Source organism: Muscardinus avellanarius (assembly GCF_963383645.1).
Source record: "Muscardinus avellanarius genome assembly, chromosome: 7".
Lineage (NCBI taxonomy): Eukaryota > Metazoa > Chordata > Mammalia > Rodentia > Gliridae > Muscardinus > Muscardinus avellanarius.
In genome coordinates, this window is record NC_137793.1 from 58,986,840 (window position 1) to 59,010,343 (window position 23,504).

The window sequence follows — 23,504 nt, forward strand, 5'->3', positions numbered from 1 at the left end:
CTTACAAGGTATGTTGTTAAGAGTCCCCAGCATGCACAGCTGAAGTGGTCTTTTCTATAATCCCTACTGGGATGTTCTTTCAAAAATCGCTTTTCTTGCATGGCATGCACCTCCTTGTCATCTTGCTTCTATTTTCGCTGTTATCCACTCTCTCTCCTGTATTCTAGATAGGAAGTTGCGGCTGGAAATGTCTCCTTAAGTTGTCCGAATCCGATATTAAATCAAAATATAGTGTCCAGGGATTCTCTGAGGAATGCCTGTCCTTTTCGGTGACCGCGGCTGCTGTCATCTTCTGAAATTCCCCTATGTTGAATCATTTGATGAGATTTTAAAAATGATTAATTTTTAGTTGTGCTAATAGTATTGTGATTTTTTTTTTCAGTACTGGAGATTGAATCTATGGGCATTCTACAACCGAGCTACACTCCCAGCCCTATTTTTATTCTTTATTTTGAGACAGGGTCTCACTAAGTTGCAGAGGGCCTCACTAAGTAGCTGAAGCTGGTCACAAACCTGTAAAAATTCTCCTGTCTCAGCCTCTCAAGCATTGGGATTACAAGTGTGCTCTACCATGACCAACTGTATTGTGATTTTTAAAACAATCAAATTGACATATAATTCACATACATACCATGTAATTTGCTCTTATAAAAATTTTTTGGTACTGGGGATTGAACTCAGGAATGTTACATCTCTGAGCTCTACCTCCAGCCCTTTTTATTTTATTTCTCTTTTGAAACAGGGTCTTGCTAAATTGCTAAAGCCGGTCTCCATCCAACAATCTTCTTCAGCCTCCCAAGTACTGGGATTACAGGAATGTGCCACCATACCTGGCTGTAAGTTGCTCCTTTCAAGTGTACAATTCAATAGTTTTTAGAAATTTCACATATTTGGCAACCATCACTGCAATCAATTTTAGAAACTTTTCAATACCCCACAAAAACCCCACACTCCACAGAGGTTATCACTCCCAGCTCTATGCAACCACTAAGTTTCTATCTATAGATTTGCCTAGATGCTTCATACAAATAAAATGCTATGCCCAATCTATTGTAAGAGATTTCTTTACTTCTCCTTTTTGTGGTACTGGGGATTGAGCCCAGGGGTATTTTAGATCTAAGCTACACCTCCAGCCATTTTTATTTTTCTTGCTTGTTTGAAAACAAGGTTTTCTAGGTTGCTGAATCCTGCTAAATTGCTGAGGCTGTCCTCAAGCTGCAATCCTTCTGTCTTAGCCTCTCAAGTAATGAAATTATAGGCATATGCCACCATGCCCAACTCATTTCTTTATCTTAGTATAATGTTTCCAAGATTTGTCTATACTATAGTATGTATTAGTACTTCATTAAAAAAAAGTTTTTTGGTACTGTGTTTGAACCCAGGGGCATTCTACCTCTGAGCTCCACCACTTGCCTATGCTTTTTTTTTTTGAAACAGGATCTAAGTTGCTGAAGCTGGCCTTGAACCTGCAAACTTTCCTGTCTCAGCCTCACAAGTACTGGAATTACAGGTGTGCACCATCTTGCCCAGCTAGCACTTCATTTTTGCTAATGCATAGTATTCTGTTACGTGGCTATACCACATTTTATTTATCTGTTCATCAATTGATGGACACTGAAATTGTTTACTTTGGAGTTATTATGAATAATGCCTCTTTGTATGTTCCTCTATGAGTTTTTATGTGAACATGTTTTCATTTCTCTTGGATATATACCTAGAAGTGGAATTGGTAGGTTTTATGGCTAACACTACATATTTAGCTGTTTGAAAGCTACCAGATTGTTTTTCAAGTAGCTATACCATTTGACATTTTACAGCAGTGTGTGAGAGTTATAGTTCTCCACATCATCATCAACACTTATCTTTTTTTATTAGAGCCATTTAAGTGGACTTGTGGTAGTATCTCACTGTGGTTTTGATTTGCATTTCCCTAAAGGAAAATATACTTAATGGACATTTGAATAACTTATTTGGAAAAATATCTAGTCAAATTCCTTCCTTCCTTCCTTCCTTCCTTCCTTCCTTCCTTCCTTCCTTCCTTCCTTCCTTTTGGTGGTACTGGGGTTCCTGGAAACCCTTCGACCTCCAGGCTACGGTCTAAGACCTATTTTTATATTTTTATTTGGAAACAGGGTCTCTTAAGCCAGCGAGGTTGGCTTTGAACCTGTGCAATGCTCCTGTCTCCGTCTCCCAAGTGGAGGGATTACAAGCGTGTGCCACCATGCCCGGCGTATTCTTTATTTTGAAACAAGGTGTCACTGAGTTGCAAAGGGCCTCACTAAGTAGTACCTAAGGCTGTCCTCAAACCTGTTTCAGCCTCCCAAATGCTAGGATTACAAGCATGTGCCACCATGCCCAGCTGACACTCTGTCTTTTTGTCATTGAATTAGATAGCCCTCTAATCACATGTTCCTTATTGAACACATACTTTTGTTTATTTATTTATTTATTTATTTATTTTTATTTTTTGCGGTACTCGGGCACTGGGGAAGGAACCCAGAGCTATTCTACCTCCTCACTACATCTCCAGCTCTATTTTTTATTCTTTATTTTGAAACAGGGTCTCATTGAATTGCAAAGGACCTCACTAAGTAGCTGAGGCTGTTCTGAAACAATGATCCTCCTGTCTCAGCCTCATAAATGCTAGGATTACAAGCATGTGCCACCATGCCTAGTTATTTGTTTATTTTTTGTTTTTGGTACTGGTGATGAAACCCAGGGGCACTGTACCTCTAAGCAACACCCCCAGCCTTATTTTTTAGTCTTTTTATCTTATTTTATTTTATTTATTGATTTATTGGTACTGAGGATGGAACCCAGGGGAATTCGAGCTACACCCCAGCCCTATTTTTTATTCTTTATTTTGAAACAGGGTCTCACTGAGCTGCAAAGGGCCTTGCTAAGTAGCTGAGGCTGTCAAGTGAACTGTGATCCTATTATCTCAGCCTCCCAAATGCTGGGATTACAAGTGTGAGCTACCACATCAGGCTGTCTTTTTATTTTTAAACAGGGTCTCACTGAGTTGCAAAGGGCCTTGGTAAGTAGCTGAGGCTGTCTGCGAATTGCTTTCCTCAGGTCTCTACCTCCCAAATGCTGGGATTACAAGCATGCACCATCATACCTGGCCTTGTTTGTTTGTTTCGAGACAGGGTCTTGCTATTTTGTACAGGCTGGTCTCTTAACTTCTGAGCATAAGTTATCCTTTTGCATCAGCCTCCTGAATAGCTGGAAATATAGGTGTGTGTCACTTCAACCAGCCCTCTTTTTAAAATTATTAAATTATAACTATTGTTTATATAAACTAACTATAGAAGATACTTTATCAGATACATCATCTACAAATTGTTTTCCCATTGTGTGGATTGTCTTTTTACTTTCTTGACAGTGTCCTTAGAAACACAAAGATTTTACTTTCAATGATATCCAATTACCTCCTTTTTTATTGTACCTTTAGTGTCACATCTAAAAGACCATTGCCCAGTCCAAGGTCACAAAGATTTTTCTCCTATGTTTTGTACTATGCACTGTATAGTTTTAGCTCTTATCTTTAGGTTTTTGAGTTAATTTTTGGATATGATTGGAGGTGGGAGCCTACCTTCATTATTTTTCCTGTGTTTATCTAGTTGTTCTAGCACTATTTTCACATTGAATTTTTTTGGCATAGTTGTTAAAAAATCAATTGATCATAAACATGAAGTTTTATTTCTGGACTCTCATTTCTATTTTGTGTTAGTTAGCTTTCTGTCACTGAAACAAAATAGCTGAGATAACTTAAAGAGGTGTGGTTTAATTTAACTAGGTTTCAGAGGTCTGGGCCTGTTGCCCGAGGCTTGAGTTCATTATGATGGGAACACAGAGCAGAAGAGTCCTGCTTACCTTGTAGCAGCCAGGAACTGAGAGTGTCTCAATCAACAGTCTTACTGCCATGATCCAAAACATCTGACCACAAACTTAGAGGAAGATTTGCTCATAGGTTTTAGGAGATTTCAGGGTTTAGTCAATGTCAGGCAGGATCTGCAGAGCTCAGTGCATGGCAGTGGAAAGCAGAGAGAGCGAGGCAGCAAGGCTCTGCATTCACATTGTGGAGGCCAGAGGTTAAGGGGAGGGGGAGAGGAACCATATAATCCCCAAGGACACACTACCAGGGACCACTCCTTAGCAACAAAGCCCTGCTTCCAGCATTGCTACCTTACTGCGGTGAGGGCTAGGGGACATTCTAAATCCAAACCTTCTGTCCCCGGCCCCCTGACTTCATTGCCACCTCAAAATGTAAAATGCATTTAGTCCATCTCCAAGAGTTCCCATAGTCTTAACAATTCCAGAATACTAAAAAATCCAGAGTCCTAGTCCTCTGAGATTAAAGGTAAATTCTTGGCTGTGAGCCCCTGCAAAAATAAAAACAAGTTACATGCATCCAATTTACAATGGCACAGAGAAACCTTCTGCATTCCAAAAGGGAGGAACAGGGGCATAGAAAGAAGGAATGGGACCAAAACAGTATTAAAATACACCAGGGCAAGCATTTGATCCTGCAGCTCCATTTCTGGCATCTGGGACATATCATGATGAGATGCGATACTCAAAGGGCCCTGGCAGCCCTGCCTCAACAGCCTGGTTGATTGCAATGGGAAGCATACTGGCTCTTTCAGCCTGGCTTCATGGTGTGCAGCCTTGCCTTGCAGTCATTCCAAGTTTATGGCATCTCTAAATCTCAGGGGTTTTCCTTAAGTCTTGGCCTCACCCTCACAGCTCCATAAATTATCCTATTTAGGCCTGTATATAGGGATTCTGACCCTGCCACATGATGCCTGACTTCCCATGCCTTCCTCTGAAATCTGAGAAGCTTCCCTAATCCCCTTTCTCCAGCAAAGCCAGCATTACATGAGTACTAAAGGTAGTCATGCTTCTTTAATCACTGCCACTGGGCTCTTTTTGATCATAGTCACTTGAGCCTGTCTCCATCCAGACTACCACTGGTACTACTGCTGGGCCTGCCTCCCTCTGGGCTTTCACTGGGCTTGCTTCAGTTGGCTTGCTGGCCACTGCTGGTCCCACCTCCATTCTGGCCACCACTTCCTCTTTCATTCATTCATCTTACTTTCTTCTACAACATCATCTGTCTGGACACCAATTTTATACATACCTTTCTGGCCAAACTGCAAATCTATAAAGTCTCTCTGCCTTTTTTTTTTTTTTTTTTTTCAGTACTGGGGATGGAACCCAGAGGTATTCTACCTCTGAGCTACACCCCCAGCTGTATTTTTTATTATCTATTTTGAAACAGGGTCTAAGTTGTGGAGGGCCTCATTAAGTAGCTGAGGCTGGCCAAGAACCTGTGATCCTCCTATCCCAGCCTCCGAAATACTGGGATTACAATGTGTACCACCACATATGGCTCCTCTCTGCTTTACTTTGTACTCCTGAGATTCGGTGTGCAATTTACTGAACATGGACATCAATATCTGTAATGAAGTTTAGATACTATACTGTTTTGAGGTTTTCTCTGCCAGCTCAGTACATACTTAAATTCGCCTTCATGCAAAGTTTCAGGACATGTACAAAATGCCAATAAGTTCTTTGCCAGAATATAACATATGTGGCCTCTACTTCATTTTCCTACGGTGTCCTCTTTGCCCTCTAAAAATCTCATGAGCACAGTATCTACTGTTCATCTTTCTAGCCACATTCAGGTGCCCTTCCAAAGTATTCTGACAAACCAGTTCCATTCCAAAGATTCACAATTCACATTGTCAGGCTTAAAATAGCAGTGATTCCACTCCTCTGATATGAGTTTCTGTCTTGGTCAACATTCTCACTGCCATAATCCTAAATGACTGACCACACAACTTGAAGGAAGATTTATTTGCTCATAAGTTTGAAGATTTCAGGGTTTATTTCATGTCAGGCTGGGTCTGCAGAGCTCAGGGCATGGCAGTGGGAAGCAGAGAGAATGGAAAAGTAAGGCTGTGCTTTTACCTGGTGGAGGCCAAAAGCAAGAGAGACCAGAAGAGGAGGAACCATACAATCCCCAGGGTCGTACTCTCAGGGGCCCTTCCTTAGCAACCAAGACCCACTTCCAACATTGCTACCTTTTTTCCATGAGTAATAGGGGTCATTCTAAATCTAAACCCTTATATATATATAGAAAAAGACACCATTGTCCCAATATCAACTTCAAGGGCACACCACTTCAGGACCCAATTTCCAACCAGTATTCCCCACCTTCCAAAGGTTCCAGCACTACCTCTTGGGAAGCTGATGTCCAAGTCCTTAAAACATAGACCTTTGGGGGACATTCTAGATATAATACAGCATATTCTAATATTTGTTCCTTTCTTTATGCTGCTACTTCACAGTCTCAATTACTGCAGTTTTATGAATTCTCTTAATTTTAGTGGATTCCTTGAGTTTTTGATACAGAATATCATTTCATCTGCAAAAGAAATTTATTTTTTTCCTTTTGAAAGTATATAACCTTTATTTTTCTTGCCTTTTTACCCTGGTTGTAGTTTTTAAAGAGTCTTATGACTTAAAGATACATATTGAAATACTTATGGATAAATGATGCCTGGGATAGCTGTAATTGCCATTCTGGAAGCAATCTGGAAGAACTTAGTTAAATTAAAAAAAATCTGTATCCCAGCCAGGTATGGTGGAACATGCCTGTAATCCCAGTACTTGGAAGATCGAGAAAGGTGGATCACAGGTTTGAGGACAGCCTCAGCAACTTAGTGAGGATCTCAACAACTTAGCGAGACTCTATTTCAAGATACAAAATTAAAAGGGCTGGGGTGTAGTTTAGAGGTAGAATGCCCCTAAATTTAGTCCCCAGTAACCACACACACATACACACAAAAATCTGAATTTCCTGTGGCCCAGCAACCTCACTCTTGGCTACACATAGTTGAAAATTTATTGGACAGATATATAAAAAGCTATTTATTTATTCATTCATTTATTTATTTATTTATTTACTTTTTGTGGTACTGGAGATTGAGCTCAGGAACCTTCTAACTCTGAGCTACATCCCCAGCCCTATTTTTATTCTTTATTTTGAAACAGGGTCTCACTAAGTTGCAGAGGGCCTAAGTAGCTGAGGTTAGCTCTGAACTTGAACTCCTCCTGTCTCAGCCTCCCAAGTACTAGGATTACAACCATGCATCACCATATCCAGCATAAAAAGCCTTTTAGAAGAAAATTTATCATAATGTTATTTATGGTTGTAGGAAGCTTCTTCACCATCATTACAGGAATACATAAATAAAATAATTGATACACACTTATAATTATGCTGCATTAAGATAGATACAGTGTTGAATAAAAACAAAGTAATACAAAGTAATACAAAACAAAACCAGTAATACAAAACAAAGTAAAACAAAGTAATATAAAACCAGGTCTGGTGGTTCATACCTATAATCCCAGTACTAGGCAGGCTGAGACAGGAGGGTCGCAGGTTCAAGGCCAGCCTCAGCAACATAGCAAGGCCCTTACCAACTTAGCCAGCCCTTGTTTCAGAATAAAAAATAAAATACAGGTAGAACTGTAGCTCAGAGGTAGAATGCCCCTGGGTTCAATCCCCAGTTAAAAAAAAAAAGAAAAAAACCCCAACAACAACACATACACACACACAGTAAAATACACACACACACACACACACACACACACACACACACACACACACACACATACTTAATACAAAGAGTGAGGTCTATAGCTGAGGTCACCATACACCTAGATAGTTACAGTTTACATCTGTTATAAATTTATAAATTTATATCTATTGAATAATTATTAATAATATTCTTCTTTCTCAATAGTTTGGATAATATACCATAATCTCATTTTGTGAATATTAAATCACAAAAACACAAAACAATACTACCTGTTTTTGCTACATAAATATTTAAGAACATGTATTAGAGAGGGGACCTATGTTAAGGTGATAAATAGGATGAAAGAAATTAAATAAAAATAAAATGACACAAGCCAGACATGGTGGCACACACTTGTAATCCCTGCACTTGGGAGGCAGAGTCAGGAGGATCGCGCAGGTTTGAAACCAGCCACGCGCGCTGGCTTAGGAGACCCTGTTTCCAAATAAAAATGTAAAAATAGGTCTGGGAGTGTAGCCCGAAGGTAGAGGAACCCCAGTACCACCAATAAATAAATAAATAAATAAATAAATAAATAAATAAATAAATAAATAAAATGACACAAAGATGTGAAAAAGAGTAGGATTTTCTCTACTCAAAGTTTGGGAAATATTTAATACTTAAATGTAGTTAAAAATTCAACACTTACAACACTTCTGGTGCTAAAAATGCGATAACTTGGGCTGTTACTGGAATACCTGTGGAGGAAAAGGCCAAAAATAATAATTAGAAGTAATTTCTCCTCCAAAAAGGAGGGATTCTATATACCATCAGAACATACTGGGGCTGCTGTGAGCTTCACCTTTCTGCCTAAGTCATTTCTGAAAAGTGAACTCAGTGCTAAAATTGGGGCTATCAGTGACCTCCACTCCCATTCTATGTTTTCTCAGCACTTAAGACACTAAAATGAAATGGGAAGTAAATACTTTTTACATTTTTTCTTGTAGAACAAAAACTGTTGAAGATTATTAGCTCTGACTCCTTCACCTATAAATGAAGTTAAAAATAATAAAGATTGGAATTTCAAAATCCAGTGTTTCTCATTTGGAAGAGCAAATTTCTGTGAGTTCTTGTTCATGGTCGGTTTTGTACTACTTTGTATGGTATTTCAATATTTCAATTTTTATCTGTCTAATCCATCTAAAAGCAACATTACCTAATAGAAATATAATACAAGCCACTTATGTACATATGATTAAAAATTTCTAGAAGCCAAATTATAAATATGACAACAGCTGAGTGTGGTGGTACATGCCAGTAATTCTAGTACTTGGGAGACTGAGATAGAAGGATTGCAGATTTGAGGCCAGCCTTAGCAACTTAGTGAGGCCCTCCACAACTTAGTGAGATTTTGATCCAAAATGAAAAAATTAAATGGGGTTGGGGGTACAGCTCACAGTATAATACCCCTGGGTTCAATCCCCAGTACCACAAACACACACACAAAGAGAGATCAGGTGAAACTACTTTCAATATACTTATTCAACATTAATCAGTATAATGATTAATATTTATATTCTTTTTGTACTAAGTCTTTGAAATCTGGTGTGCTGATTACATTTATAGACCATTTCAATTTGGGCTATATTTCAGGTGCTCAAAAGCCACATGTGGTCAGTTATTATCATAAAGTATCACCTTAAAATGCATTTGCTTTCCTTTCATGTCACTAATCTATTTCGTGTCAACGCTGCATACTTGCCATTGGGATTTTTCCATTCCTAAAATTTTAAATCAGAGGCATTTTTTCCATGTGTTAGGATGAAGTTGCTGGGATACCATTATATAGTTCCTTTCCTAAAATTATGAGAGCCGGGCGTAGTGGTGTATACTTATAATCCCAGCATTCGGAAGGCTGAGACCCAAGGATCACAGTTCTCAGCCAGCCTAGCTACTTAGTGAGGCACTCTGTAACTTAATAAGACCCTGTTTCAAAATAAAGAATAAAAAATAGGGCAGGGGGGATAGCTTAGAAGTCAAATGTCTCTGGGTTCCATCCCCAGACCTGCAAAAAAAAAAAAATCCTTTTTTTTTTTTTTTAATGGGTCTGGGGATGGAACTAAGGGTCATTTGACCTCTGAGCTATCCTCCCTGCCCTATTTTTAACTCTTTATTTATTATTCATACATCATAATGGTATAAAGAAAATACTTTTGTAGACATACATGCACACATCGCCCAGTTAGCCCCTACCAGATCCCCACCCCGTTCCCTCCCCATCCCTCCTTCCCATGCTTGGCTTAGTGGTTGACATCTAGTTTTATAGCAATTTATCCAATATTAACGATGGTAATCTCACAAAACAGTTTCATTTGTCTGCTACCAAGCTTTTGATGCCTAAAAGATAACAGTTCAATATTTCTTTTTGCTTTCTTTCTTACCAGAGAATATTTTTTTCTTTTCTTTTCTTTTTAGGTGAAGCTATCATACATTTATTTATTTTTCAGAAAAAATTTATCCTGATATGGAATATGGACTCTAGATACCCAAAACAATCTTGAAGAACAAAGCTAGAAGATGTATATTTTCTGATTTCAAACCATATAAAGCTACAATAATTGAAACAGTGTAGTACTGTTCTAGAGGCAGATATATAAACCATTGGAGTTAAATAAAAGCCTAGAGATAAATTCTTCCATATATTGTCAAGTTATTTTTGACAAGGTTTCCACGAACATTTGGTGGAGGAATTACTAATCTTTTAACTAAATATTGTTGAAAAATAATAATTACATGAAAAAGAATAAAATTGGACACTTACCTAACACATATACAAATATTAACTCAAAATAGATAAAAGTCCTAAGTATAAATCTTAATACTATAAACTTTTAGAAGAAAATCTGGGTCATAAAACCTCACAACATTGAAATTGGCAGTGATTTCTTGGATATGATTTCAGTGGCACAGGCAAGAAAAGGGTAAATAAACTCCCTAAAAAAAAAAAAATTGTATATCCAAAGACAATGTAAACAGAGTTAAAAGTTACTGATAGAATGGGATAAAATATTTCCAAATGCTATATCTGAAGGTATATTAATATTCCAACTAGACATCCTAAAAATTAACAACAATAAAGGCAAACAATACCATTTAGAGATAGGTAAAAGACTAACATAAATAATGAATCTCCACAGATAACCAATCTTAGTTGTCTGTTGGATGGAAAATCTGGTATCTCTGGTTCTGGTGTGTGTTACCTATTTCTTCTTTGTAGTTAATCTCTTGGAGTATTTTCTCTAGTGCTGGTTTTGAAGACATAAATTCCTTCAGTTTCTGTTTGTCGTGGAAGCTTCTTATTTCCCCATCTAATTTGATAGAAAGTTTTGCTGGGCAGGAAATTTTTGGCTGGAAGTTGTTTTCTTTCAGAGTTTGGAATATGTTACTCCAAGCCCTTCTGGCTCTCATGACTTGTTTGGGGAAGTCTGGAGCGATTCTAATTGGTTTGCCTCTGAATGTCACTTGGCCCTTTGTTTTTGTTGCCTTTAAGATTCTCTGCTTGGCTTCCACATTGGTCATTTTGACAATTATGTGGCGTGGGGATCCTCTTCTCCGATCCTGTCTAAAGGGAGTTCTATAAGTTTCCTGGACCTGTGTATCGACCTCTTGCTCTATGTTTGGAAAATTTTCTGCTATTATTTCCTTGAAAAGATTGTTAATCCCTTTGGTTTCACCTTCTTTTCTCTCCTCTATTCCAAATATTCTTAGGTTAGCTCTCTTAAAATGGGCCCATATTTCTTCAATGTCAGATTCCTGTTGTCGGATTTTTTTTTCTTTTTTCTTTTTTCTTTTTTTGGTGGCACTGGGGTTCCTGGAAGCACTTCTACCTCCGGGCTACACTCCCAGACCTATTTTTACATTTTTATTTGGAAACAGGGTCTCCTAAGCCAGCGCGCGTGGCTGGCTTTGAACCTGCGCGATCCTCCTGTCTCTGCCTCCCAAGTGCGGGGATTACAAGCGTGCGCCACCACGCCCGGCTGTCGGATTTTTTTTCTAAATTAGAAACTATGCATTCATTTTTTGAATGATCATCTTCTAGGAGCGAGATTCTATTCTCCATGTGGTCTAATCGGTTGTTTGTACTTTGAATTGAGGCCTTTACTTCATTAATTGCATCCTTTATCTCTCTTTGGCTCTCTCTGAATTCTTTTCGAAACACCTCTATTATTTCTACAGTTATTTTCCTGATTTGATCTTCTAGAAATCTCTGAATTTCTGTTTTATCGGGTTCTGATGTTGTGGGGTTGTGGGCATTCATTGCTCCATTGTTATTCCTCTTTCCCATGATTTCGGAAGTTTGTGCCTTCTCTGGGTTCTTCCCTGGGTCACTACGACTTCACTTAAGGTGCTGTGGATCTCGAGTCTGTGGTATCTCAGTCACCACTACTCCTTTACTGGGTTGTACCGCAGAGTCTCAGACCCTGGGAGTCAATTGAGGCTGCTTTAGACCATGGGGGGTGCCAGATTGGGCGTTCTCCTATGGTGTGATATCTCTGCCACCACCACACCCACACTGGGTCAAGTCCCTGGGAGTACAGTACTCAGATTTCTCCTCTAGGGGCCCCAATTTGACTCACTGTTGAGTGCACAGATGGAGCTGTCGTGGACTTGGTGAATTTGCTGCTGCTGCCGCTGGTAGCAATATGGCGCCGCTGCCATGCCCTCGGCCGTGAGGCTGGCGTATTTCTTTTCTATTTTTGAACTCCACTCTGAGTCCCTGCAGGGTGCGCTGAGCCCAGCTCCTGGGAGCTTTAGATGCTCTCTGCGCTGAGAAATCTGCCGAATCCCGCCCGGCAGTTCCGTAGCGGCTCACCTCGGCTCGCTGTCTGCCGCTCCTCTCTGGAGCTTGGTGGGCTGTTGAGTGAGTTGGTCTGGTGCCGTCCGGTTAACTCGCCGCTACCACCAGTGTAAGGCGCTGATGCTGCAATCTCGGGCGTGAAGCCGGTGTATCTCCTCTCTGGTTTCTGAGCCCCGTTATGAGTTCCCTTCCTCTCTGGAGCCTGGTGCTGCAAGGCAAAATGGTGCCCGCTGCTTCACGCCGTGGCTCCGGCTGCAGCACTGCGGTCTTGTTTCTGGTGTCTCGTTTTTCCAGCCCTCTTTTTCTCTGTCCCTTAAAATTACATTTTTTGTTTCTCTGTTTTCTGGCTATGAAAGGCGCTGATTTCGTGGTAATAGAGATTGGTTGTTAGCGGGGCTCATAAGCCCCATTTTGCTCCGTCGCCATTTTCCCGGAAGTCTTACTCTTTATTTTGAAGTGGTTCTCACTAAGTTGCAGAGGGCCTAAGTAGCTGAGGCTATCTGCGAACCGCAGTCCTCTGGTCTCAGCCTCCCGAATGCTGGGATTACAAGTGTGCGCCACCACACCTGGCTTGAAATCCTTAATAGTACTCTGAATTCTTATTTCAACATGTCAGTCATCAGTATAATGAAATGCATTGTGTGTCTACATACTATATATATATATATATATATATATATATATATATATATGTACACACATACACTATATCTGTAACACAATATATGTAATGTATTTTATTATATACATATATACATGCATACTTCACCTTCAGTAAGGTGATTGGATCAGGAGAACTTCAACCTCAACCATAGATTAATCCATTCATGGAGTCATACTGTGATGGCATTATTGGGAGGTTATGGAATCTACAGGAGGCAGGGCCTAGTTGGAGGAAGTAGGTTCCTGGGTCATGCCTTAGAAGGGTATATAGATCTTGTCTCCTGCCCCTTCCTTCCTTTCTCTCTGCTTCCTAGCTGCCATAAGGTGAGCTGCTTCCTCTGCCATTCCCTTCTGACATGATGTCCTGCCTCACCTTAGGCCAAAATTGATAGGACCAACTGACCATGGACTGAACCCTCTGAAACCATGGGCTAAAAGTAGACTTTTTGCCCTTACATTGAATTTTCTCAGGTATTTTGTCACAGCAATGAAAGATGACTAACATACATATCAAATAAGGTATGTTTGTGTACAGTTACATATCCTTTTAAAATAAAATAAAATATATTTTCATCAAAGGCTTTTTTTCCAGTAAAGTGTGAACCACCTTCCACTTCTAATGAATTTAATATGAGATCCTTTTCATTATATAGAGACAAAAACCTCAGGAGAGGAAAAAAAAAATACTAGCAGCAGATTTTGTATCAAAGTTTTTTTGTAACAAAGTTAAAGCAGATTTTGTATCAAAGTTTTTTGAAACAAAGTTAAAGTATACAATTTAATTTATGAATGACACTTGATGAGTAAATGATAAAATGGCCTTTCCTGAAAGGTACTTTTCTCTACCTTCATCAGCTTATATTGGGGCTGAGAACAAATTACCAAGCAAACAGCATCTAATGAGTCATAATTAAGTAGGGCATGGTGGTGCACATTCATAATCCCAGCTACTCAGGAGGCTGAGGTAGAGGATGTCAAACTCAAGGTCAGCCTAGGGGTACAGTGCTAGCATGTGTGAGCCCTGGGGTTCAATCCTATGTATCACAAAAAAAGTCATATTCAATTTATTTGGTCAAGGACAGCTGTGAGAATTCCTTCTCATTCTTGCTTCCTTAATCATGTCAAATATGAAATGTATTACTGTTGAAAATGGATCTGAGATGCCATGTGTAGGTTTTTTTAAATAAAAAGGATGCTGTCATTTCACTTTTGGATTACAAAAATTGATCTTTCCTATTCTCTTTTGTACATTTACATTCTACCAGCTCTCTTAAAAAATAGAATCCTCAGTACTGCCAAAAAATATGATCAAAGAGCATTCTTGATCTTTACTCCTTCCTTCAACTCCCAATAAATCCTTTCCTAACTTCACTTTTTTTCTTTCGCTAGTCAGCCTATACAATATGACATTTGGCATTTTGGAAGCTAAGACAGGAAGATCTCAGTTCGCAGACAGCCTCAGCTACTACTTAGTGAGGCACTTTGAAACTCAGTGAGACCCTGTTTCAAAAGATAAAGAATAAAAAATAGTGCTAGGGGTGTAGCTTGGAGGTAGAATGCCCCTGGGTTCCATTCCCAGTACCGAAAAAAAAAAAAAAAAAAAAGAATATGACATTTGGGTAAATCATATTCTCTAAATCTTACCTATTCATCCTACTATAGCTATCCAGGAATGGTCTTGGGTGGTTCATGCTTTTAGCCTCTAAACAAGGAGTTTATAAGTTTTTCTGTTTTGAATGCAAGAGGTCACCAAATAGTTTTTGGGGGATGTGGTACTGGGGATGGAACCCAGGGGCCTTCTACCTCCAGGTTACACTCCCAGACCTATTATATATATATATATATATATATATATTTTTTTTTGGTGGGGGGGGCAGGGTCTCTTAAATCAGCGAAGCTGGCTTCGAATGTGCCATGATCCTCCTGTCTCCGATTCTCAAGCCCGAAGATTACAAGCCTGCGAGTCACGAAATATTTTTTCTAAAAGACCAGACAGTAAATATTTTAGGTGTGTTTTGACAATACAACCTGTGTTACAACTACTCAAATCTTTACCTTACTAGGAGACAGGACACACCAATAATAGATAAATAATTATTTATAAAACCATGTGGAAGTTGGCTCCCAGGTTCCCAGGGTATAGTTTGCCAACCCTAGTCTAAATTCTTGCTTGAAGGATATGCTGAAGTTCAGATGTTAGCAAAAGCAAAGATGTTTTTCCTCCTCCTCAGGCAGTACGGAGTCTGAATTTTATATCTTAATAGGATTTCTTAACCCCAGCCCCCCCCCCCATTTTTTTTCAGTACCAGGGATGGAACCCAGGGGCATTTTCTACCTCTGAGCTACAGCCCAAGCCTATATTTTATTATTTTGAAACAGGATCTCAATAAGTTGCAAAGGGTGTCACTAAGTAGCTGAGGCTGGCTGCAAACCACAATCCTCCTGTCTCAGCCTCCCAAATGCTGGAATTACAAGCATGCACCACCATGCCCAGCTCAAAACCAACTTACTTTGCTCAGTTTGAACATTTATTCTGTTTTATGGAATGAACTGTTGCCAATTTTGGGATTGTAAATCCAATTAAGATCTTTAAAATGCAATTTCGACAAGTTTTTAATCATAATGAAGTTGGTTTTTCTACATGATATTTCGTGCCTCGCAGGCTTGTAATCCTCGCGCTTGAGAATAGGAGACAGGAGGATCACAGCAGGTTCGAAGCCAGCTTCGCTGGTTTAAGAGACCCTATCCCCCCCCCCAAAAAAAAAAAATTATATATAATAGGTCTGGGAGTGTAGCCTGGAGGTAGAAGGCCCCTGGGTTCCATCCCCAGTACCACCCCCACCCCCCGCCAAAAAAAAAAAGTATTTGGTGACCTCTTGCGTTCAAAGCAGAAAAACTTATAAACTCCTTGTTTAGAGGCCATCCTTAAAAATATCAGTTACCAATATTATCGGCCCATTGTTTGCATGTGATAAACTCTAAATATATCACTACACAAGTCTCTCGAGATGCCTTATTATCTGCATTTTGTACAAAAGAAAAGACTTGTTTTCTCAGAATATATTTTTGCTCTACTTCACTGACTATCCTGATGGTTCTTTTAATCTCCTGATTCCTCCAGGGGTTCAAGATATTAAATGAAATACCCCTTAGTGGAACAGGAGAAGCTCTTCCTCATTATAAGGAAAATTATAAAACGGTTTGGTGTATTATTGATAGTGTTAGCTAATGCTGAAGGGCAATAATTATTTTTGTACCCCAAACAAAATATTTGAGGAAAATGATTTTGTGTTTAATCATTTGTATTTTAACCTATGTTGACGTCTTATTTTGATTTTCATTCTAATACAGCAATCAACTCACCTTACTCAAGAATTACATCTCCTTACATTTGCAGTGTTTTATGTTACTGAGGATTGAACCCAGGGTCAGTCTACCTTTTGAGCTACACCTTGAGCACTTTTTATTTTGAAACAAACTTTCAGTAAATTTCCATACACTGGCCTTGAACCTGGGACCCTCAGCCTTCCAAGTATTGGGATTACAGGCATGCACCACCGCTCCAGGCAGTGTCTATACTTTATAAAGCACTTTCCACTCAGCTTCAACTACAAAGGCAGCCACCAACCGCTCATTTATCCAGTTAAAACGCCTCCTCCCTGCTGGTCTCATTTACTCCTCTTTTCCTGGCGGAAGTATGAAATGCTGGGAGCAAGTTTAAGAATGTTCTAGGGCGCATTCCTGAGTTAATTAATTAATTAATTTTCGGGTCTGGAACCCAGGGGCATTCGACCTCCGAGCTACACCTCCTGCCCTAACTTTTTATCCTTTCTTTTGAAACCGGGGCTCACTAAGTTGCAGAGGGCCTAAGTAGCTGAGGCTGTCCGCGAACCGCCATCCTCCGGTCTCAGCCTCCCGAATGCTGGGATTACGCGCGTGCGCCGCCACGCCCGGCCCCAAATTTAAAATACATGAACGGGGCACTCAGGGCTCAGTGGTCCAGGCCCACCAACGCGAAGGTGTCGGAGTGCGGGAGGCCAACGGGTCCCCTCGGGGGCGCGCTGCGGTGGCCCGGGACGCTCGGGGACCGGGTGGCCCGCCCGCCTGCCCGCCGGAGACCGCTGTCTCTACCTCCACAGGGCCGAGCCGCAGCAGCTTAGCCACGACAGAAGCACCGCCACCTCGCTGGCAGACATGGCGCCGGCCCCACCGCCGCGCAACCGCCGGCCGCCGCGCAGGTGCGCAGACCCCGCGCGGCGGGCGCCACGGCGCGTGCGCGTGCGCGTGCGCGTGTGCGGGGCGGGGAGGGCGCATGCGCAGCGCACACCGCGCCAGGGCGCCCGGGTGGCGCCAAAGTGAGCTGGACCAAGGTGCTGGTCAGGTTTTTAGCAAAGGGGCAACCTCGAAACACACCATTTGGCCGGATGAAGGCAGACGTTTATGTTAGCGTATCTTTTAGCCCAAATCTTTGAGTGCATACTGCCTCAGAGCCAGTACATATCTAACAGTGCCATCCAGGAGCCGACACGCCAGAAATGCTTTAACAACGGAACAGAAATGGGCAGCAACGTGTGCTTATTGAGTACCTACTGTATGCGACTCTATTCCCACATTTTTTTCCTTAGCAACTTTATTTTATTTTATTTTATTTTTTTGCCGGTCTGGGGATGGAATGGGGTGGGGGGGGCAATCGACATCCGAGCTACAGCTCCTGCCCTATTTTTTTATTCTTTACTTTGAAACTCATTCTCACTAAGTTACAGAGGGCCTCACTGAGTAGCTGAGGCTGTCCGCGAACCGCGATCCTCTTGTCTCGGCCTCCGGAATGGTGGGATTACAAGCGTGGGATTACACCACGCTCCGATTCCTTAGCAATTTTTTTAATCAAAATTAGATGCCATAGTTTGTGTTGCAGTCTAAATAACATTAGATTAACAGTAGTATACTCTGGAATCTAGCCACAAATTAAACACTGAGAATGAAATACGCAACAAAGTGTGGACTCAGACCATCCAAGTAGCAACTCGGTTTACTAGAGCAAGTTATTTGTCTTTTAAACCCTATCAGAAAGTGTTGTGCGTGAGCCTGGCATGGTGGCACAAACTTGTAATCCCAGCCTTAGGCAGGCTGAGACCGGAGGACTCAGCTACTTAGTGAGGCCCCCTGCAATTTAGTGAGACCCTGTTTCAAAATAAAGAATTAAAAATAGGGCTGGGGGGTATATATAGCTTCGGAGGTCGAATGTCCCTGGGTTCCATCCCCAGACACACACACACACACACACACACACACACAATCAAAATAAAGAATAAACTGGGCATGGTGGTGCACGCTTGTCATCCCGGTATTTGGGAAGCGGAGACATGAGGACCTTGCAGGCTTGAAGCCAGCCTCAGCTACTCGGTGAGACTGTCAGCAACTTAGGGAGACCATGTTTCAAATTAAATGTAAAATTGGTCTAGCACCTGGGTTTCATCTCCTGTACCATAAAAATAAAATAAAAAGTAGAGTAGGCGTTGTAGCTCGGAGATCGAATGCCCCTGGGTTCCATTCCCAGACACCCCTCCCAAAATAAAAACCAAAGAAGGAAGAAAATAAAAGGTTGTGAGTGTAGCTCAGTGGTAGAGCGCTTGCTTAGCATGCCTGAAGCCTGAGAATCAATCTGCAGCATCTCAAGAAAAAGCAAGAAAAAAGATTAAGTCGGATAAAAGAGTACAGTGTGTATGATTGTGAGGATTGAGAATCCTAACTGCATTACAGTATAATATGGCATAAGCCCTCTCTGAGCCCGTTACAAATATGTAAAGCGAAAAGGCTTAGGGCCCGACCCTTGGATTTTCAGGTCTAATGTTCTCCACCTTGCTCTTACTTGTAGACTTCAGGTTTCCAATTCTAAACGTAAACGGTCCAATTCCATCATGTTTGTATTTTGAAATTCCCTTCTTGGCAGAGTCTACACGTCCTTTCTTTAATACAAAGAAACCTTAAAAACAAAAGAATGCTGTCAGAGCCTGAAACCTGCAGACCGCCGCGTCTGCGGAGCGATGCACGCCGGGAGTTGTAGGCCGCTCGCGCCCTGCAGGAGGAAGCGGGCGAGGCGGGGGCGGGGCGAGCGCGCCTAAGCCCCGCCCCGCCCCGCTGTGCGCTCGCGGCGTTGGCCCGGGAGCGGCGCGCGGGCCGCGGAAGGGGCGGGGCCTGGCGGCGGCGGTTCCTGCGGGCGGGCCTGGCGGGAGGCGGCGGCCCGGCGGGCGGGCGGGGCCGGCGCGGCTCCTTCTTCCTCCGCATGTGCGGGCGCCGCAGAGGTTGTCCTTTGGCGCTCTCCTCCCCGTTGCTCCGGGCTCCGCCGGCCGCTCCCGAGCCATGTCGTTCGCCGAGACCAACGCCGCGACCTCCTCCCTGCCCAACGGCGACTGCGGCCGCCCCCGAGCGCGCCCCGGGGGGAACCGGGTGACGGTGGTGCTCGGCGCGCAGTGGGGCGACGAGGGCAAGGGGAAGGTGGTGGACCTGCTGGCGCAGGACGCGGACATCGTGTGCCGCTGCCAGGTGAGGCGCGGGCCTCGGCCCGGAGGAGGTGTCACCTTGAGGCTCTCGGCCTTTGCTGCGAGCTGGCGGCCACGCGGAGTCATGGCGCGAGGTCGGGGACCCCTGACCCGCAGTGTCGGGTGACGACGCCCGGGCTTCGGCGGAGAATGCCGGCTTCTGGGAGTCCTCGAAGGATGCGCGATGCCCGGGAGCTGCGGGGTTCGGCCCGGGGAGGGTGGCGGGCGGCCGGAGTTGGAGACGCCGCCGCCCGAGGCCTGCTCAGACTCTGGGCGGGGACCGGGCGAGGACCGGGCGCGGCCGCCGAATCTGCCCATCACCCACCCACCCACCACCCGGACGGCCGAGTGGGAGTGATTGTTCTGAACTGCTCTAAGATCCAGGCTCACCGCCGCCCACCTGCAGGCCCCGAGCGTGCGCGGGAGAAACCGCCTCGCGGCTTTGGCACCTTTTAAGAACCCTGTGTTTTTGTTGTTTTTTAATTCGAATCCGTAAAGGGAGATTTTTACTCATTGGTTCCAAAGAAAGGAATCCCTGCTCTGCTAAAAGGAGTGCGGCAAGTAAATACACGTACACCAAATCGGATGTTTAGAAATACTGTATTTTTACGGTTGCATAGAAAGTTCACTTTGGGGAAATGGAGTGGTAGTGCACTTCCTACCGGGGGACACGTGGTTTAGTGTGAGCTTTCTTCCTATTTGTCCTTTGCTCTGAAGCAGCCTAGAGGCAAAACCTTTGTAAAGGTTCTCTGATAACTGTCCCCCAGTTTCACAATAGAAAATAGATGAGCAGTACCCACGATCAAAACAAAACCTAGTGTTTGAAGAAGTTAAGCACGGTCTCTAAGTTGCAAGAGTAGCTCGTTCTTGAAGGAACACAGCAGAATGCTGTGATGCTAGGTTGAAAGTGTTCTATTAACTTAGTAGTAGTACACAGTCAAGTAGCCCACTGGATTGGAAGCTTTCTGTCTAAAATTGGAAACCGCTTGAACATGCAGAAATAAGGAAATTACAGGCATGTAAAACGCTAAATGCAAATATTCTCCGACTTAATCATGGGTTATTTTAGTCGTTATTGTTCTCTTTTAATGATTTTGCATGCAGAAATCTACCCTGCGGGTTTCCTGGCTGAGATGTCAGTTCGATCAGCTGTACCACTTTACCTCCAGCCTATTATTTTACACCTGCCTGGCCAGGTATCTCCTGGCATGGTACTTGCAAAGGTGTGCTTGCTGCACCGCTCAGCTTAAGGAGCTGCTCCAGAAGCCTGACTTTCACCTTGCTTTGTGTTAAAATCAGATCCGGCTATGCTGTGGGGGAAGACTTACAAGAATACCTAACCTTCTTGTTGGATAGAAGGCGAGACTGAGGCCTGTTTGTCTCCTTTGACATCCTGCTTTAAAACTACAAGTGGTATACTCAGGTTGGGCTACATTGTGGGTTCTAAGACTTGGGGAATTTATTGTAACACATTGTAAACGATCCACAATTTTAATATTCATTTGAAAATTGTTAGGATTAGCTTGCAGACTGCAGGTGTTACTGTCTTACAGAGAAAATAGTCTTAGAGCAAGATCATTGGCTAATCTAATCTGATGTCCTTGCGCAGTCTAGAGAAGTGATTGAGAAGGAGCCGTTTTTGCCTTCAAAATGTTAGCTGAAGGTAGTGGAGAAATAAGTGATCAGACTTATTAGGAAGATTTTCCTCACTTGTAAACTTCTTTGTACTTTCCTAAGTATTTTTTATAATAAATTCTTGTGCCTTTTGAAAGCTAATCATTAGGATTTTGATTAGTCTGGTTAGCCACAAGTAGTTAGGAAAGGAACAGATCCGAGCACTCTCTTTTGTGATTCACCTTGGTACTAACGTGGCATCTGGGGGCCAGGATGTAGCTTCAGTGGCAAAGTGCCTGCTTTGCAGGTGTGGCACTCTGGGTTCCATCCCTGGTTCCAAAAAAGACAAAAAAAAAAAAGAACCTCTTTAAAAAAATAAGCAAAGAACCTGGCATCTACTTAATGAAATTCTCCTACGTTATAAAATTGGAGAATATGGAAATTTTTTTTAATGGTGATGCTGGGGATTAAACCCAGGGGCATTCTACCTAGCTGCTATACCTCCAACCCCTTTTAGTTGTTGTTCTGAGAGTCACCACCTTAATGAGGTTGTCCTTGAATCTGTGTTCCTCCCAGGTTCTCAGCCTTCTTAGTACAGGCATGTGCCACAGTGCCTATCTGTTGAACGTACTGCATATGTATATACACGTTGGGAAGGTCAGTGTTAGTTTCGATTGATTGCTTGTTTGATGTGTCAAGTTTTGTGTATTATTCAAAATATGTTCTTTGTTAGCGTTGAATGTTCTTGCTGTATTCATGTCATGAACTTCAAATTGTATACAGCATTGTTTCTCCAGAAACAATGGTTAAACATAGTGTGTCCATATTTTCAACAGTGGAGTCATAAAATAAGAAATCCCTCCTAATATATAGTTTTAGCTGGGCATGGTGGTGCAAGCTTGTAATCTCAGTACTTGGGAGGCTGAGACAGGAAGATTGCAGGTTCTTGGTTAGCCTCGGCTACTTAGTAAGGCCCTCTACAGCTTAGTTAGGCCCTGTTTAAAAATAATGAATGAAAAATAGGGCTGTGGTATATCTCAGAGGTAGAATGCCCCTGGGTTTAATTCCCAAACACCCCCAAGTATAAAATATACACACACGCACACACATATTATTTTAAATGCAGTTTTAAAAAGAAAAAAATGGACATTTCTTTTAACCAACCACTTTAATGTAAAAAATGTATGTGTATAATGTATAAAATGGTTTTTTGTAAAGAAAAGCTGCGAAATATTATTGTACACAGGGCCTGCATGTTTCAGAGTCAGGATTTATGGGGATTTATTTATTTTATAACCTTATAGGTACGCTAGACCCATAAGTAGGTTTGTAGGTTTTGGATCAAAGGATGACCACTACTGATAGCTTAACTTTAAATCATACATCTTTAAAAAAAAGGTTTAAGTATAGGACCAACTCCAAGCAGTGATCCCTCATGCATTAAACACATATTAGGTATTTGCAGGGGACATTTAGCCCTGCAGTGAAAACACTGAGGAAGGCTCAGATTGTACCCACAAGGAGCTCATAGTCTAGAGCGACACTGCTATATAAACAAGTGTTGCTGGGCTGGGGGTAGAGAAGATTGCTAGCACTGGCTTTTCCGGGGGATCAGGTATGGAAACAGGAAGGTTCCTTCTTGGTAGCACAAAAGTAGTTTTGTTAGGAAGCCCACCCAAAGCCCTTTTCCTAGTTCATTGTGAGAAGTTAATTCTTAATGGCAGTTTAACTCATACAAAGTACCTGAGAGTATCATCATTTGTGGGACATTTTTGTGTGTGAAACTGGAAGTTAACCATACCTTCCATAAGGTAAGGAGGTATCGTTAAGCCTTTTAAAGGCTTAAGCACATTGCACTTGGATGTCTTTACTTCTAAAAAGAAATTCAGATCTCTATATATTTTCTTTTCCTATCTAGTGTGCCTGGTTAATAGCTGAGTTTGATCAGTTTCCTGGTGGTAACTGAACCTGGTCTACTTTTGAATCCTAAGCTAACTGTGGTTACATGACGTCCTTATTTTTAAGTGCTTGAGTACTGTGGGTTGACATTTGCTTTTGTTTTGGTGCATAGTGAACCACTTGATCTGGTCAGGTAGAGACCAAGACTCAGACCTCACCAGGAGAACAGCAAAGCTTGATGCTTCATTAGGTCATGAAGAAGCCTGAGGTGCCTAGGCAAGGAATAGTACTCTTTGGTTGCTGGAAGGAAGAGTTAAAGGGTGCAGAGGCTGAGGG

At 42.0% G+C, this 23,504-nt stretch overlaps 2 protein-coding genes across 4 annotated transcripts in view; one reads left to right on the forward strand and one right to left on the reverse strand.

The window, feature by feature from the left end:
* The window catches only part of CATSPERE (catsper channel auxiliary subunit epsilon), a gene marked incomplete at both ends in the record, with an annotated part of 177,838 nt that extends 160,526 nt beyond the window's left edge, over nucleotides 1–17,312 (reverse strand). Inside the window, 2 exons of the mRNA XM_080698694.1 lie at nucleotides 8,305–8,353; nucleotides 17,248–17,312. Of these exons, the coding sequence (XP_080554820.1) occupies nucleotides 8,305–8,353; nucleotides 17,248–17,312 (114 nt within the window). The remainder of the gene's footprint in view (nucleotides 1–8,304; nucleotides 8,354–17,247) is intronic.
* Nucleotides 17,313–19,455: 2,143 nt separating this feature from the next.
* ADSS2 (adenylosuccinate synthase 2) overlaps nucleotides 19,456–23,504 on the forward strand; it is a 31,759-nt gene continuing 27,710 nt past the window's right edge. For all 3 annotated transcript variants that reach the window (XM_080698291.1, XM_080698293.1, XM_080698292.1), the window contains exon 1: nucleotides 19,456–19,659. In XM_080698291.1, the coding sequence (XP_080554417.1) occupies nucleotides 19,477–19,659 (183 nt within the window). In that variant the 5' untranslated portion in view covers nucleotides 19,456–19,476. The remainder of the gene's footprint in view (nucleotides 19,660–23,504) is intronic.